Source organism: Martes martes (genome assembly GCF_963455335.1).
Source record: "Martes martes genome assembly, chromosome: 9".
Taxonomy (NCBI): Eukaryota; Metazoa; Chordata; class Mammalia; order Carnivora; family Mustelidae; genus Martes; species Martes martes.
Window position 1 is genome coordinate 1,405,624 of NC_137896.1, and position 17,320 is coordinate 1,422,943.

Genomic DNA, 17,320 nt, shown 5'->3' on the forward strand with positions numbered 1-17,320 from the left:
GGGCGGCCGGCGGGCTCAGTCGGAGGATGGCCGCGGCCGCGGCGGGTGGAGCCCCGGGCCCGGCCCCCGGCCCCGGCGCCGGTCCCGCCAGGGCCCCGCCGCCCGCCGGCCCCGGCCCCGCCGCCCGGGCCCCGCCGCAGGCGCTCCGGAGGCGCGGGGACTCGCGGCGCCGTCAGGCCGCTCTCTTCTTCCTCAACAACATCTCCCTGGACGGCCGCCCCCCGAGCCTGGGCCCGGGCGGGGAGAAGCCCCCGCCGCCGCCGCCGCCCGCCGAAGCCCGCGAGCCGCCCGCGCCGCCGCCGCCGCCGGGACCCCCGGGGCCCCCGGGACCCGAGCCCCCCGCCCGCGGGGCCCCGCCGCCGCCCCCGCCGCCGCCGCCGCCGCCCGCGCCCCCCGCCGGCCTGCCCGGGCTGCCCGGTCCCGCGGGCAGGGCGTCGGCGCCCCAGGGCCTGCTCAGCCCGGCGCCCGGCCCCGCGCCCGCCAGCCTGGGCCTTGGCCTGGGACTCGGGCTGGACGGGCAGCGCCAGAGGTGAGTGGGACCCCGCACCGGATCCGCGCAGGGCTGGGGTGACCTGACAGCCCGGGACACAGGGTCGGGGGTGACCTGGGGGTCATCGGTCCAGGGGACGGTGGCCAAGTGGTCCAGGGCCCCATCTGCATAGGACCTGGGGATCAGGGTCACCTGGGGCCCTAGGAGCCCATGACAGAGGGTCACACATGACTTGGGGATCAGAAGGGGACCCTGCTCCCCTGGGAGCCCCAGACACAGGGTTGGGGTATCCTGGGCCTCGCCAGCATGAGGAAGAGAGTTTTGCCTGGGCCCCATGAGTCTCAAGATGTGGGGGTCAGCAGTCCTCAGGCCCTCTCCGTAGACACAGGGGTCATGGTCCCCTTAACTCTGTCAGCCCCCTTCAGTTTTAGGGTTCCCTCAGCCCTTGTCAGCCCCAGACATACAGCCGGGGCAGCTCTGGACACGCCCCTCTCAGCCCTTTATCAGTCCCCAGAGTCAGGGACTCCCAAGCATCCCTTGTGTGTTTCCTTGCGTTCTCTGAGCTGGACGAACCTCCCGTCTTCCCTGCACTGTAACCGGGTGGCTTCAAAGCCTTCTGTGCCGGCCGAACCTCCTGGTCCCTGGTCCACCCCGTTACCCCCGTGCTGACTGCTGTCCTCCCCACCCCGTCCCCTCTGAGCTCAGTGTCCCTGGCCCTGTCCATTCCCAGCTTGCACTTACTCTCCCTATCCTGACTCCAGTTCTAGGAAGCCCTGAGCCCGACCCAGAGCAGGCACCCACCCCTGAGCCCTGCCCCTCCAGGCTGCCTGTGCCCAGATGGCCCCTGGCTGCCAGACACCCCACTTTCTTCTCCCAGAGACCCTTCCTCAGCTGCCCGCAGAGCTCAGCGTTGGGCGTCCCGGCCCCCTTGGCACCTTCCTCTAGACGCTGGGGCTATCCCGTGCCCTCCCACTGCTCACCTTCACCCTGGGCCTCAGGACTGGCTGCTGTCGCAGTCCTTCTGGAAGGGCAGTGCTTAGCCTTTGCAGAACACAGCTGCAGGGCAGGCCCTCCCGAGGCAGCCCCCGCAGGTGTGCAGGGAGGGGCTGAGCGCAGAGCCCTACGGCTTGCTGGCCCGAGTGGTTGGGCTGACGCCTCGAGTCCCTGGGGTTCAGAGGCGGCTCTTCTCCCCTGGAGGTCGTCACGGCTGCCTCAAACCCCTGGCCCTCAGCACGGAAGTTGGAGGGGTGAGTCCAGACTGCAGGCTGGGTTGTCCGTGCTTGACCTCACATTCTGAGTTCTCGCGTGTGGCCCACGGGTAGGCGCGTACCGAGGTCACCGTCGCACCGGGGGCAGAAGTTATCTTCAGCTCTGCGGGGAAGCCGCTGGCTTCTGGCCAGGCCGGGGGCCACCCGTGGACCTGACCCGTGCCACCAGCAGGCCTGGCCTGGGCCGCAGAGACGGGTAGGGGGCTAAGTGAAGCTAGAGGATCATCCAGGCCCAAACACAGCAGCTCGGCCCCACGCTCCTGCCATCCCCGGGGCGGGGAACTGCTTCTGCAGGAGGAGGCTAGTATTAAGAAAAAACTGTTTTACCGATGGAAATCAGTCCATTTTAAAAACAGAGCCCCAAAGCCTACTTGTCCTCTTCCTCGAAGTTGTAGTGTCAGCCCGGAGGATGGTCCCCAGGTCACACTGGGTCTCTGGAGTCCCTCTGTGGTGTGATGTGTCAGGGGGCTTCAGAGGGAAGGGGGATCCCCTGCTGCCAGGCCCGAGCTTCCTGAGAGCAGTTTGTGTCTGCTCCGGGCAGGCTGGCGCCGGGCCACCTCCTCCGCGTTGGGGGCGCGTGTGCCTTCTGGGCAGACTGCACGTCGTTCTAGGCTCTCTGTTCCGCAAACGGGCAACCCCGATGCGGGCCAGACGCTCCACACCAGGCCAGCCGGCAGCCTGCCCCTTGCAGCCACGCTCTAGGGAAGAGCCTGAGGGGGGTGTGGGTGCTGGAGGCTGCGCCTGTGAGCAGGAACCCTGCCAGGCCGCAGGGGCTGCTGGTGCTCCCGCCCCGCCCATACCTGGGAGCTTGGGAGGACGCTGGCGTGGGGTGTGCATCGGGGTGCCCTTTGGTTTTCCTGCTGCACCCACCCCCGTCCCTGTGTCCTACCCGTGGCCTGAGCCCAGGCCGTGAGCCCGCTCCCGCCGCTCCCGCCTTCCTGCCCTCTGGGGCCACACCTGTCTGTGCAGAACGGTCCTTCCCCGGCCCTGCCCACAGGGAGCCGCCGCAGAGTGCGAGAGGGCCGGCCAGCCAAGCCCGGGGGCTCCGAGCTGCCGGCCCAGTCCGAGCATCAGTAGTATTTCCGGAGTGGGGGCTAGTGAGGGCCTCCTCCTGAAGTCCGTTCCACGCGTGCGGTGGTCAGACCCGCTGTCATCCTAGGTCCGCCCATCAGGGGCTCTGTGGTGACCGTGGGCAGGAGTCTCAGTTTACTCCCCTGTGAAGCGCTTTTGCCTTCTGTACTACCTACCTGAGGGGCTGTGTGAGGTCCGGTGAGCTCAAGGGCCGGGCGAGGGGCGGCCTTGGCCAGGGCCGGGTGAGCAGACAGGTGTCAGCAGCAGGTTACCCGGTGAGTGCTCCCACTCAGTCCACGGCGGGGAAGTTGTGGCACCTTCGGGGTTCAGCCCGGTGTGGCTTTTCCTGCCAAGCCAGTGAGCAAGTCACTGGTGTCCACACTTCCCTCCTAGAACCTCTAACTCGGTGTTTACTTTCATTTCGACACCGCGGTCACTTGAGGCGAGCAGGTGGGCTTCTGAGCTCCTCCAGCTGGCAGAAACAGGTTTCCAGGCCCCAGCCGGCCCCCACCAGGCCCCACACCCTCCTCTCTCCTAGAAAGCCCCAGAGAGGCGCAGCTGCCGAGCAAAGCCCCGAGAGCTGGGCACCGCCGGACCGCGGCAGCGCTTCCCCTTGCCGTCCTGGGAGACGCAGGCCTGAGATGGGGGCGGGGCAGGGCTGTGCTCCCTCTGGAAGCCCCAGGGAAGGAGGCTTCCTGCCTCCCCCAGCTCCGGGTGGCCCCAGGTGTCCCTCCAGTCTCTGCGCCGTCTTCCTGGTGCGTCTCCTGTGTGTCTGTGTCCGAACCCGGCCTTTCCTGTCCTTGCACAGACCCCAGCCATGGGGTCAGGGCCTGCCCGACGGGCCCCCTCTTCATTTGGCCACATCTGCAAAGACCCTGTCTCTACACAGGGTCCTAGTCACGGATGTCAGGGTTCAGGACTTCAACATAACTCACCGGGTAACCTGCTGCTGACACCTGAGGGGGCACAGCTGAGCCCACTATAGCCCTCATTCGTGTCCAGGGCACTGAGGACAAGGCAGGGGAGCCAGGGGCACTGCCAGGAGGCCAGGGACATGGCTGCATGTGCTGGGAGCAGCATGCCTCACGATTCTGGAGGGCTCCCACTGGAGTGATTCTGAGGAGGGCCTGGGGTTTCGGCGGCCGCGCTGGCCGGGAGCCACTGTGTTCCCAGAGCTGCCGAGCTCCTGTCCAAACTAAACCAGTTTCAGTGGAGCAGCTGGCAGTTTGCTTACAGCTCTGATCTGGGGGTTCTTGCCGGAGGACAGCTGGCGATGGTTGCCGAGGGCAGAGCCCAGAGGCACGTCATCCTGTGGCGGCTCGGAGGCCTTGCTGAGGCTTGGCCCCCGGAGGCCACACCTGGGGTCCCATCCCCGGGGCGCTTCAGGCCTCTCCAAGTGGTCAGCTAGAACGTGGGGTCTGTGCTTTTCCGGGCAGGGACTTGGCAAGATGGGGTGCCCAGGACCACCGCTCCTTGGACAAGTATGCACAAGGGTCTGTGAGGTCAGGTGCCGCGCTCACATGGGCACGGAGCAGGAAAGGGTCCCCAGTCGTGGGCACGACGGGTACTCTGCAGCCCACGCCAGCTGGTCTGACCCCTTCACTTGGCCCCTCACTCCTCCGTCTGGGTGGTTCTCGGCCCTCCAACAAATCTCGGGTGGGAGCCCTTCCCTGGCTGGGCACTTCTGCAGTGACAGAGGGCGTTGGTCAGACGATAGAAACTCTAGTGGTGATTTCGTGTTGGCAGGAGGTGGGGGGACGGCAATTCTGAGAGTGAGCGGGAGAGGGAGCAGGCGCGGGGTCCGTGCAGTGGCCGCCTGCGCCCTCTTTTTTTTTTTTTTTTAAAGATTTTATTTATTTATTGGTTAGAGAGAGAGAGAGCGAGCGAGCGCGCACAGGCAGACAGAGTGGCAGGCAGAAACAGAGGGAGAAGCAGGCTCCCCACCGAGCAGGGAGCCAGATGTGGGACTCGATCCCAGGACGCTGGAATCATGACCCGAGCCGAAGGCAGCTGCTTAACCAACTGAGCCACCCCCGCCTGCGCCCTCTTGACAGCCTCTCCCACAGCCCTGACCCTTGGCCCCTTCTTCCCCAAAGAGTCCAACGCAGGCAGCCTCAGGCCAGTCGCCCGCGAGTAGCCCCCGTCCCGCAGACCCTGGCCCTGACCGTGGCTCAGCAGAGAGGCTTCCTAGCCGCCCGGGAGACTTGTGTTGCCGGAACATCCGGGGTCAGGGGAGGGGGCGGCGCAGGTGACAGAGAACCCAGGTTTTGTTCTCTGTAGCCTGTTTGTTAGTGGTGGTGGTTTTAGATGGGGTATAAAATGCGTGTCCCACTCTGGGGGCAGCTTGTGCCGTCGCCTAGAAGCTCTCCGCAGCCAGCCTCCACCCCGGTGCGCCAAGACCCCGGCTTCCGTCTGCATCTAGGCATGTGAGAGTGTGTCGTGTGCAGCCCCCTGCTGACCACGCCGCTCACCTCCAGCGGGGACTTTCAGGCAGAGCTGCTGGCATGTTCTGTCCTGCCTGCTGCCCACATAGACACCTTCCTGGGGGGCAGGTTCCAGAGGCTGAGCAGGGCACCCTTGGCCGGAGCCCATCCGTGCTGGGGCCCCGTGCAAAGCCATGGTGGTCTCATCTCGGGACTCACTGGGGGGGCGGGGGGGGCGGACATTCCTCCAGAGGAACCACTGCTAGAGGTTGACTGCCCAGCAGTTTCTTTTGAAAGGGGCGCTGTCCCGGCGTGGCTGGGCTACTCCACGTTCTGGGAGGGGTTAGGCCCCACCTGACCACCTGGGGCGGCCCCGAGACGGTCGTGTACATCCACGACCAGGGCACTGACTGCCGGCTTCCCAACCGCCTTCACTTTCTGGGAACCCTGCAGACCGGGTGCCACCCAACACATGGTCACCTCCGCACCCAAGGAGGCTGGGATCCCTGGGAGCGTGCAGGCTACTTCTCTCCTGCCCACAGACGCTCCCCTTCCAGAATGTTATGCAGCCACCAGCTCATCACTGTGCCCTCACTCCACCCTCTGCTGGTGGGGACACATCCCATGCTGGGCCCCCCTCCCAGTACCTGCACGTCCACCTGATCCTGAGAACACAGTAGGCCTGCACGCCGGGGCCTCCCGTGGCCTGTGTGCCCCTGCAGACCTGCGCCTCAGCTCAGGGCACAGGGACGGGCACTGTTGCAGGCTTTTCATCCCAGCTCAGACAGCCCACCGGGAACGCAGGCCGAGTTCAGCAGAGAAGCACCCGAGGACATGCCCAAGGGATGGCCTCGATTCCAGCCAGCCCCGTGGGGGCCGCAGGGGGGCAGAGGGGCCGTGCTCCTGCCGTTGGCAAACGCACAGGCCGCCGCCGCCTGCGGGTACGCAGGTCCTGGTACCGCCTGAGCAGCTGTGATCTCGGGCAGCTCGCTTGCCCGCTCTGTGCCTCAGTTTCCCTACAAGTCGACGGAGAGTAATAACACCTCCGTCCCACGGGGTCATCGCGAGGGCTGAGCGTCCGTGTAAAATGCTTGCGAGGGGAGAGAAGTCCCTGCCAAAGAAGTGGGGACAGATTTTAAAGCCTGGTGAGCTGAGCTTACGGCAGCGTCCCAGGGTCTCCGGAAGGCGTGAGCGAGGCGGCAGAGGCCCCTGCCTCGCCCGCCACTCCTCCGGGCAGCGGGTCAGCGACCGTGTGCCGGGCCGGGCCTCTGTGGAGGTCGCTCGCTGCCGGCCTGGGCCCTGCAGACGAGGTCCCGGGTGTGCGGAAGCCTTTGGGACACCACCTGGGAAATGCCCTGAGGAAGCCACAGGGGGCTGCTCCACGGAGCCTCGGAGCCCAGCCCCGCAGGGCCGCACGCAGACACCTCTGGGGACGCTTGGGCTCTCCCCAGGTCGGCCGCTTTCCTTGACACGGGGCCTGCCCTGCCACCTGCTCACCCCCACCTCCCCCCGCAGGCTTCTTAGGACGCTGGATGTCCACCCCACGTGCCCCTCCTGCTGCCCGTTCACCCCCCGCCCCGGCCAGTCCTCAGGCCGCGGCTGCAGCCCGGGCTCCCCTGCCTGACTGACCCAAGCACTCACGTCACCCCCAAGCACTCGTCTGGTAGGCGGGTGCCCTCCCCCCACGCCAGCTGCAGAGGGAGGTCACTGCCCCTCTTTGGAGACAGGGCCGTGGTGGGAGACCCAGCATTTCACTGGAGGTTGTGCCGTGTTCACTTTTTGTCGCTTTTCAGTGAGTTTGTGCTGCCGTGGTCATTTTACAGACTTACGTGGAACCTGGGCTGTAGCTTTGTGGTGACAGCCTTGGAGCCCCCAGGACTGCCCTGGTCATGCGAACCGGGCCAGGTGCCCAGCTGCTCTGGGCTGCCACAGGCCGTGGCTCCATGGCAGAAGGTGGGGGCTGGGCCCCTAGCACACGACAGTGACCGCCTGTCCCCCTGGCTCCTTCCTCCCGGGACTCCAGGCCACCTCTACCTGGTGAGGTGGCCTGACCATGCTGGGCCTCTTCTGTCAGCCAGGGTCCTGTGGGAGGACAGCGTTGCTTCTGGGCAGGCTGCAGCTCCCCGAGGTGCCTTCCTCGGCCGTGTGTCCCTCCCCTGCTGCCCTCCCCAGGAGCCTGGGCTCAGTTCTCACTCTAGACATGCGGGGTGTCTGGCATATGCCGGCCTGTGTTGCTTAATTTCGTGGACTGCACAGCCTTGGTCTCTGGGATCCGCCCTCTCATTGGGGACGGGTGCAGACTTGGGGCCCATCTGCATAGCTTTGTCACGAGCAGCCCTTACTGGTGAGATGAGCACGTCCACCCCACGAGGACAAGGAGGTCGACAGGTGACCGCAGGGGTGGCCTGGGTGCCGGTAAGCAGGGTTTGTGATCTTGACCCGAGAGTGCAACCACACGGGGCTTCTGAGCCTTCAGGCTTGAGGAGCTCCCTGACAATGGGGTGGGAGGCTGTGAGCTCTCCGGGTGCAGCTCCTTCAGCCTGCTGTGGGTGAGCGTGGCCGGCCCTGCCAATCCTGGGCCAGAGAGGATGCCTGGAAAGTGCTGGGCTGAGCTCCGGGAGGCCTCGGGCAGCAGACCAGGGTGCTGGTCCCCCTTGGATTCTTCTGGCAAACCGGTCCTTGGGTGGCCCTACCCAAGGCTCAGACATCACCCCAGACAGGCTCCTGACCCAGTCGATGGCTGGGGCTGCCCTTCGGCGGGGAGAAGCCTGAGAGCACATCTCTGGGTCTGAGAGCAGCCCCTTCCCAGGTGTTAGCTGAGGCCCTGCTCTGTCTTCTTACAGAAGGCGAGTCGCCTCCCAGCGCTGTTCTCTTGAGTTCCTGGAAGACGCTGTGGGATGTGCCTCGGTTCAAAGGTAAGGGTGTCTGAGACCTGGGGCCAGAGGAGGTCTCGAGGGAGGAAAGAGTGATCTGGTTTTTACCTTGCAGAACCAAGCACATATCCGGATCCCCAAGACACAAAGGCTTGAAGAAGACTCACTTCATCAAGAACATGAGGCAGTATGACACCAGGAACAGCAGGTGCCACGTGCCACGGCCAGGGCTGCCATCCAATCCTGGGCCCCCGCCTGCAGCCCTGGAGCTGCCCACCGTGTCCCCCTCGCACCAATCAGGGGCTGGGGACCTGCCTTGTCCCCTCTCTGGTAGCCCAGGTTGAAGGGACACAGGACAGGCGTGATGATGCAATGTGGCCGAGAGAGGAGGGCTGGGTTTTATTTGGGAAACACGGTGGGTGGTTGAGCTACAAACTGGGATGCAGCTGCCCCAGACCGGGGTGTGGGCCTGGTGCAGCGGCCCTCGGGGCTCCTGTGTCTGTTGGCACTGCCGGGGGCCACTAGGCATTCCTGTCGCCCGCCCTGAGACATCTGAGCCCACTGCCCTTCCTGCTGGAGGCCATGCTGCCAAGTGTCCACCCCGCGGCCCTGGTCAGGGAGCTCTGTATTCTCCTAGCAGTGGCCCAGACCCCCCCCCAAGCATGACCCACAGGGTGACGGGCTCATGCTAGTGCCGAGAAGCAGGCCCAAGGCAGGTCTCATGCTGGGGGGCTTCAGCGAGCCCAGGTGTGTGGTGGTCCCAGCCAGCAGCTCGTGTCGCTCAAGTCTAGAGGAGAAGGCGTTTTCTCCCAGAAACGCCTCCCACCTGCTCTGACCAGCACCTCCCCGCAGGATCGTGCTCATCTGTGCCAAGCGGTCCCTATGTGCGGCCTTCTCGGTCCTGCCCTACGGAGAAGGCCTGCGGCTCAGGTGAGTGGCCCAGGGCGGCGCCGAGCTCGACATCAGCCCTGGCACAGCTCCTCGGGAGCTCTGAAGGCCTTCAGGCCCTGGTTCCCTAGCAGGGGTGCGTCCGCACCGTTGCTCTGTGTGAGCTGCTTACGGCAGACGTGGGGGGACGCTGCTCGTGGGGCCGCTGCTCGTGGGGTCGCTGCCCTGCGTCCTCGTGCGTGGTTCAGGCGGCTGTGTCCCGTGCGTCGCTCCGGGAGGAAGGAGATGGCCATCGGAGCGGGGATGGCGATGGGGAACCCTTCCCCTGGGACGGGCCTGGGCAAGCTGGCCAAGTGGGTGGCCTCGGGCAGAGGTCAGTGCCTCTCCATTACTGCCGACCTCTAGAGTATTCGAACAGGAAGTGCGCGGGCCTGGGAAGGGGCAGGGAGGGCGGCAGCCGTCTCCCATCCTGTGTACTGCAGTGACCTGAGGGTGGACAACCAGAAGCAGAGGCACCCGTCTGGCGGCATCTCCGTGTCTTCTGAGATGGTCTTTGAGTTGGAAGGCGTTGAGCTGGGAGCAGACGGGAAGGCAAGTGTGGCTGCGGGCCGTGGGCGGGGCGGGTGTTTGGGGGGCGCGGATCTCGCACTCACCAAGGCAACAACACATGGAGCTGTGCCCCCCGAATCTTCTACAACGCGCGGCGTGGGTGGGAGAAAGCCCCATGGCCCGAAACCGGGCCCCATAGCCTCGCTCAGCAGCCACGTGACCAAAACGACCCGAGTCGGGAGGGTGTCCCAGCGCCGTCTCTGTGCTGGTGGTCGGAGGGAGGGAGAAGGTTCCTGTGCTGCAGATCCCACACGGGATGGCAAGGGTGGCATTCCGGAATGTTCTTGTTACTGAGAACACTAACCCCAGGGGCGCAGCACCCAGCACGGGCCTGCCTGGGAGCACTCGCCCTCAGTAGGTCTTTCTTTACCCACGCAAGGGCGGCAGTTGTGCGGGGCCTTCCTGCAGCAGGCGTAGGGGACGGCTTGCTGGACCTCTGGCCTCAGGCCGGGGCCGGGGCCCGGGGGCGATAGGGACTGAGCCCTGACACCCTTGTCTCTCCAGGTGGTGTCTTACGCCAAGTTCTTGTACCCTACCAACGCGCTGGTCACGCACAAGACAGACGGCCACGGCCCGCCGCCCCAGCCCCGGCCCAGCGTCCCCCGCGCTCTGCCAGGCTCAAGATACAAACCGGCCCCGGCCAAGTCAGCGCCAGCTGGCACGGAACTAGGTAGCCTCATGTGCCCTAACTGGGCTTAGGGCAGGCGGCCACACCAGCTGGGCAAGGGAGAGCACGTGGCCGACCAGGGTCCCAGTGCAGACAGGGCACCAGGCTCCAGAGCAGGGTCGGGAGCAGGGACTCCCGCTAGAGCGGACAGCCTAGGCTCGTCTGACCGGGCACTGGAGAGATCCCACGTCCCGCGATGGCAGGGGGTGCGGGGGGCCCGGGGCCCCTCCTTGTCAAGCGCTCCTTCCTTCCACCCAGCTCTCAGGGGCAGGGAAGCACAGCCTGCAGCCCCTCCCAGACCGCAGACCCCAGCTGGGGGCTCGTGGTGGCTCAGGGCTGCCCTCTGCCTGCAGGCGGCGACGCCGGGGACGTGCTGGAGTACAACCCCAACCTGCTGGACGACCCGCGGTGGCCCTGCGGCAAGCACAAGAGGGTCCTCATCTTCGCGTCTTACATGGTACAGTGGGCGCCACCACGTGCCCACCCCGCACGGCCCCGGGGGTCGGGGGCAGGCCGACAGCAAGCTGCCAGGGTGGTGTTGACATGCCCCCCCACCCCCAGGACAGCAGCAGCACTTCAGGACAGGAGGGGGTACACCGCAGGCTGGAGGGGTGCTCTGGGGTCACTGCTGCCTTCAGCACGCGCCCTGGTGGCCCGGGGCTGCCCACTCTGTGCTCTCGGTCCTGAGGCGCGTCTTTGGCAGAGTTGGTGCCTAAAGCCACCGCGTGTTGGCATCACAGACCCAGGCCAGCATGAAATCACCCCCCAGGACCTCAGGCAGGTGGGCCCCTAGGCCTGCGCGGGGCGGGCTCCCCACCGTGCTGCCTCTTCTGCAGACCACGGTGATAGAGTACGTGAAGCCCTCTGACCTCAAGAAGGACATGAACGAGACCTTCCGAGAGAAGTTCCCGCATATCAAACTGACCCTGAGCAAGATCCGGAGGTGAGGGGGCTGAGGCGGGGGCTCCCGGCTCCTGCCCCCATTTCTGGCAGGTCCCATGAGCTTGACAAATCCACGTGTGCCCCCCCAGCTCCTCCCGCCTCCGCCGTCTGTCCAGGCCGATAGCAGCAGCTCCCCAGTCCCCCAGGCCAGGCTGCCTCGCGGCCTCTCGTACCCACACCTCCAAGCCCTCCTCCCTGATGCCCGGGACAGCACGGGCGGCGGGCACTGAGCCCCGTGATGGATGGGATCGAGGGCCGACGAGGCTGGCCCAGGACCTCACGGCGAGTAAGCGGCACACTGCCCTGCCCTGGGTCCTTCCGGCCCCGCCGCGTCCCACCGTCCCCTCCCCAGCGGCGCCCCTAAGGGCTTCACTGAGGTCCAGATGCTGCCTCAGCGCGTCTGCACCCCAGGGCCTTTCCGCGGGTGGTTTTCTCCCGCGTTGTCCTCCCTGCTGCCACAGGACAGCAGGGACCGTGTCCTCTGTCCAGTGTCCCCTGGAGCACAGCGTGGGCCAGCCAGTACAGCTGGGAGGACGGGTGCCACGGCCCGACATGAGCCAGCTCACCCGCCACGCTGCGGGCCGAGTGCTGGGCCGCACCGCCCGCAGGGAGCAGGGCTTTCCGGCCGCCCCAAACGCCGTCTCGGGGCTGGGAGAGGGTGGCTGCTTCCTCGGCCCCTGAGCACCGGGCCCCCCTGTCACCCGCAGTTTGAAGCGGGAGATGCGGACCCTTTCTGAGGAGTGCAGCCTGGAGCCCGTGACCGTGTCCCTGGCGTACGTGTACTTCGAGAAGCTGGTCCTGCAGGGCAAACTCAACAAGCAGAACCGCAAGCTGTGCGCCGGCGCGTGCGTGCTGCTCGCCGCCAAGATCAGCAGCGACCTGCGCAGGGGCGAGGTGAAGCAGCTCATCGATGTGAGTACGCCTCTCCCCCAGACCGGGCTGCCCGCGGGGGACCTGGAGCCGGGCCCGCACCCGCCGCCCCGGGCGGGACTCGGAGCCGGGCCCGCATAACCACCTCGCTCTTTCAATGCAGAAGCTGGAGGAAAGGTTCCGATTCAACAGACGGGATCTAATTGGCTTCGAGTTCACGGTGCTGGTGGCCTTGGAACTCGCGCTCTACCTTCCCGAGAGCCAGGTGTTACCTCATTACCGACGCCTCACGCAGCAGTTCTAGTCAAGGCCGGCCCCGCTGCCCACACGGCCCCGGCGCCGGCGCCCGCGTGGGCCCGGGAGGTGTCCGCAGGCACCGCACGCCCACCGGGCCCCACTTCGGCACCCAGCTGGGGCACCCGCCTGGCGGGGACTCGCCTGCCCTCTGTGACTGACGCCACTGTCTTCACACCCTCGCAGCCTTGCAGGGACACTGTTTCTGTTCCAAAGCACACTGTGCCCGTGGTATTCCTGAGAGCCTGTTAGCGTGTCCGCAGGAACAAGATGGGAGGTTTTGTGTTCTTTGCCACGTGCCGGGAGCGGGCTGCACGGGGACCTTGGCTTACCCGTAAGGCCACCCCAGTGCCGCGGCGTCCTTCTTTGCGTCTTCCAGGAACCACCAGTGAAGATCGGGTTCCCGCAACCTCCCCAACACACTGAAATTGCTGAAGTTAACGTAATAAAGCGTTGGGCTCGGCTGCGGAGATGCGCCCCCGCACCCCGACGGCCTGGCTCCCTCCCGCCCAGCAGCGCCTCCACGGATGCCCGCCCGCCTCCCCCACATCCACAGGCGGAGCTCTGGCATTAGATTAAGCCAACCCGAGCAGACTCCGGTTCTCTCATTTGCTACTCTTCCGAGCATCGTGTCACTGTGAAATCCTGGGGCCGAGTGTCATACAACCCGCTGGTCCTCGGCACAGACACTGGCCTGTCCCTGGGCACCCTCACCCCACCCCCAGAAGCCCTGCTTGCCTACGACACTCTGGACCTTCAGGATGACTGGGTTGCTTGCTCTTGGCTCTTGATCTTCCTAAGCAATATTGTGACGGAGAAAAACAGTGTATTTATTGTTACTTGCAATCTGGTTCTATGGGTCTTTTTAAGGGAAGAAAAATTGGTTACACGAGATCTGTTGAGTTGTGACTTGAAACCACACTTGATCCTCAAGCAGTTAGATGGGCTCCCCCATGGCCCTGCACTCCATGGCACCACCTCCCTAAGGGGGTCAGTGCTCATACACTTTCTTCCCAGGCAGGCAGGAGCAGTAGGCCCAGCTGTCATGAAGGGAGCCCACGGGGTAATGGCGGTCACCTGTGTACAGGCCTGTGCCCCTCATGCCCACCAGGGCCCGTTTTCTGCTTTCCCAGGTCTGCGTCCTTCCCGCACTCTGTGACCTGGTTCTCCCGCGTGCTGCCCCACCAAACACTGAAGAACCAAGGAGCTTCCCGCCTTGGGTCAGCTGCTGTCAACAATGACCACGTTGGCGGGGCTCTTCAGCCGCTCCCCTACTGCTGTCCTACGAACCGGTCACAGGGCCCAGGCTACAGCCCCACCCCATCCTCACTCGAACTGGTGCTTCTGCGAAAGGGAGACCCCAGTTCTCACAGCACTCGGGCACCCACGTCCGCCCACAGGCCGGCTGTTCCTTCCTCCTCTCCGGACCAGCGGAGACTGCGGCATGAATGCCAAAGCCCAAGTCCGCATCCCAACCTCATTTATCGTGGAGTACCTCCCTGTCCTCTCCAGCGCCGCCCCTTAGCCCCTATGAACCCAAGGTGAAGGTGGAGGTTCCCCTCTGGAGAGCAACCTGTCCCGCCACCAGTGTCTCAAGGATATTTCGGGTCACAAGTGCTGCAAGGGACCCACCCCGAGTGTACGTCCTGGTTCACAGCTTCACCTCAGAAGGGGGCACGTGTCCTGGGGAACTTCCAGGCAACCTTAGAGCTGCAAAGACGTGACCCGTTTATGTGTTCACGTACAACCGGTAACTTCTCCCTTGGCGTGTCCTTGTGTCCCCCATGCGGAAAGCTGCTCTCGTGTGGGACTCCGAGGTCACCACAGCAAAGCCAGTATTGAAGCCAGACTTCAGCCTGAACCCGAGACAGGTGTCTGAGGGCGACGCTCTCCGCACTTGTAGTGGTTGTGGACTGAAAGTGCGCTCGGGACTCTCTGACCTCATTGTCCAGTCACATGTCGTGACGTGTTTGCGAATAGTAATGTGTTTGGTTCAAAGTAAAACGTGGTTTTGCAATGTCCTCCGTGGGCTGGTTGTCTCCTTTCGGCTGAGCGGCCCCTCCTGTCCAACACCGCGCCCTGACCCTGGCGCCCAGAGGAGCGCAACCAGTCACAGAACAGAGTGACACAAGTGGGTTTCACTGTTTATTTACGACAAACCCCCCGCTTCTGTGATCTCCTCCGGTCAGAAGTTCCTAGGACAAAAGGACAGTGTTAAAGCCTTCTTTCTGGAAAGGTCCAGGGCCTCTGTGCCCAAACGCAGGCCCTCTGACTTACTTGGAAACGATGCCGTCGGCCTTGGCCAGTCGGAGGATGGAGTCATCGGACTCACCCTGGGAAAAGCAGGGCCGGCTATCTCCTCTGCCCCCGAGAGTGCCCCCCGAGAGCTGGCCGAGCGCCCGCTCACTGTCTCTGGGCCTCCCCTCTGACCGCCCGGCCAGGGCGGGGGGGTCCTCTAGGGGCCAGGGTAGCCCTTTCCCGGCCCCCGGCCGCACCCCCAGGAAGGCCCGGCGGCCAGCACGTGGACCCCCCCCCCCCCCCCCGTTCTCAGCGCCGGGAGGGACACACTCACCATCCTGCGAATGGCCCCGCAGATCGCGTAGGTCTTGAACTGGCCGTTGAACCTGCCCGTCACCTTGTCGACCTGCAAATCGTCACCCGGTGTCACGGAGACTGCCAGGCGCCTCCGGCTCCACACCGGGGGCCCGGGGATGACCGACTCCGCGGGCCGCCCTGGGAGCGTCTTCCCCGGAGGGACCGGCCCTCGGCCGCCCGGCTCACCTCGGCCACGTTCATCTGGATGGACGCGTGGTCCTTGGCGCCGATGATGCGGTTGCTGGCGGAGCTGCGGGGGGGCGGGGGGAGCGCGGTGAGCGGGCGGGGTGGGGGGAGCCGTAGAGGCGGCGGGAGTCGGGGCGGAGGTCGCTCACCATTTCCGCGGCACGTACAGGTCCACGAACTCGCCGGCGTCGTTCTGCATGGCGAGGGCGCGCCTGCGAGACCCCGCGGCGCCGTGAGGCCGGGCCGTGTCCCCTCCCCGCCCGCCGCGGCCCGGGTCTCCCACCGCCCCCCCCCCGGCCCGGGCCTCCCGCCTCCCCACCGGGGCCCCCGCCCGCCGCGGCCCGGGTCTCCCACCCCCTTCGCCGGCGCCCCCTCCCGCCCCTCCCGCCCCTCCCGCCCGGCCGCGCGACGCACTTGCTGCCGGCACCACGAGCGCGAGCGCAGAAAGGAAGCGCGGCGTCCCCCGGCAGCGGTATTGGGAGGCGGGGCGGGGCCTCGGGGAGTGCTTCCGGGTCCCGACGCGCCGCGCGCGGCCTGCCTTTCGGGCGTACTTCCGCTTCCGGCGGACGGGGGCGGGACCTCCGTGCTGGGCGGCGGGGCGGGGAGCGGGGGGTGCCCGGGGCGGCGGCCTGCGGGCTCGCGAGGGCGGCCGGCGCGGGCGGGTGGTGGGGAAGAGCGGCGACGCGGGGCGTGCAGCGCCGTCCTGGGCCTGGGCCGGCGGAAGTGGCCGCGGACCCGGCGCGCTGGGACCCCCAGGGCGTGTGGGCAGGCGGCGGCGGGAGCGGCGGGGTTCGGGCCGGGTCCCCTCTGCGGCGCGTGCGGGCGTCCCCCCTCGGTCGGAAACCGAGGTCCGAGCAGGGAGGGGCGCCGCCGAGGTTGGGGGCCGGGCAGCGCTGACCCGGACGGGCCGGTGCCCCGCAGCCCCCGGAGTGCGCGTGGCGGCCCCTCGGCTCCCGCCTCCGCGGCGGATTTCTCGGCTCAGACCCGTCGGGCCTCCGCGCGCAGGGGCTGCCCGAGCTGAGCGGCTGGGGGGCGGGGGTCGTCCGTGCGCCCGCCTCGCCCTGCCCGGTCTCGCCCTGCCCGGTCTCGCCCTGCCCCGTCTCGGCTCCCGCACCGCCTCCCTGACCCAGGTCGCTGTCCGCGGGCGCCCAGAACACGCCGCCGGGCCAGCCCGGCCGCACGCACCCTGTTTGCCAGCCTCACTCTGGCGACGCGGCAGCCTCTCTTCTGGGCGTGGCCGGAGCTGGCCGTGCCTGGGAGCCAGCGGTCCCGTAAGCAGGGCGTCTGCTGTCCCTTCCCCGGAGCCCCGGCTGTGGCCGCTCCCGCTGGGCGGTCGCTCCGTGGGCCTGCAGGCCGCCCCACGCGTGCACGGACATGACCTGCTCGTGGTCGGGGGTTCACACAGCCGGCCCCTCTGCACGTGGGTCAGCGCGGCTCGGCCTGGTCACGGCAAGATCCTGTGGCTGGGAGGCGGGAGGCGGAGGCAGCTGGAGCGCCAGAATGCGGGAAGGGAGACAGGTCTGCGGAGGGTCTCCTCGGAGCATTGGGCGCAATAGAGAGCGCGGGGATACACCGCGCGTGTGGTCAGATGATCGTCCACCGGGCTGCCGAGACCACGCTGGGGCAAAGATATGTCTTTTCAACAAACGGTGAAACGGGAAATCGGGACATCCACATGCAAAAGAATGAAGCTGAGCCCTCCCTCATCACGACAGAAAATTAAAGTGGATCAAGGGCCCAAAACTATAAGATTCTTAGAAGAAAACGTAGAACACAAGCTTCATGGTATCGGACTTGGTGATTTTGATAGACCAAAGGCATGGACAAAAACGAGACAGATGGCCCTTCCTGAAAATTTTTAAAATTTGCACATCAAAAAACAAGATCAATAAAGTAAAAAAGGCAACCCAGAGAGTGGGAGGAAATATTGCAAATTATACGTCTGATAAGGGATCAATATCCAGAACAGAGAACAAAAACAGCAGAAAAGCAAGCGACCCAAATCAAAAGTAGACATTTCTCCAAAGAAGATGTAGGAACAGCCAGGAAGCACGTTTAAAACGCTCCACCTCACTAATGAGGGAGACGCCGACCGAGACCCCAGTGAGATTCCACTTCACTCCGGTTAGGAGGACAACAGCAGA

The 17,320-nt window shown here is 65.8% G+C and overlaps 2 protein-coding genes across 3 annotated transcripts; one reads left to right on the forward strand and one right to left on the reverse strand.

Annotated features, from left to right (window-relative positions):
• Positions 1 to 26: 26 nt before the first annotated feature.
• Positions 27 to 13,288, forward strand: CABLES2 (Cdk5 and Abl enzyme substrate 2; the record flags this gene model as incomplete). The annotated part of the gene is made up of 10 exons (XM_080812886.1): positions 27 to 529; positions 8,096 to 8,167; positions 8,241 to 8,333; positions 8,978 to 9,055; positions 9,496 to 9,604; positions 10,127 to 10,292; positions 10,643 to 10,746; positions 11,126 to 11,232; positions 11,939 to 12,143; positions 12,265 to 13,288. 10 exons carry the CDS (start codon positions 27 to 29, stop codon positions 12,403 to 12,405), a joined length of 1,578 nt encoding a protein of 525 aa, XP_080669012.1. The 3' UTR covers positions 12,406 to 13,288.
• Positions 13,289 to 14,519: 1,231 nt separating this feature from the next.
• Positions 14,520 to 16,355, reverse strand: RPS21 (ribosomal protein S21). 2 transcript variants are annotated; one of them, XM_080814362.1, is made up of 6 exons: positions 15,591 to 16,355; positions 15,326 to 15,388; positions 15,177 to 15,240; positions 14,968 to 15,039; positions 14,673 to 14,728; positions 14,520 to 14,590 (listed from the first exon to the last, which is right to left on the reverse strand). In XM_080814362.1, the coding sequence occupies exons 2-6, from the start codon at positions 15,373 to 15,375 to the stop codon at positions 14,581 to 14,583; spliced, it is 252 nt and encodes an 83-aa protein (XP_080670488.1). In that variant the 5' UTR covers positions 15,376 to 15,388; positions 15,591 to 16,355; the 3' UTR covers positions 14,520 to 14,580. The 2 variants fall into 2 exon arrangements, with proteins under 2 accessions (XP_080670488.1, XP_080670489.1); XM_080814363.1 differs by having other exon boundaries at positions 14,545 to 14,728.
• Between the last annotated feature and the right edge of the window lie 965 nt (positions 16,356 to 17,320).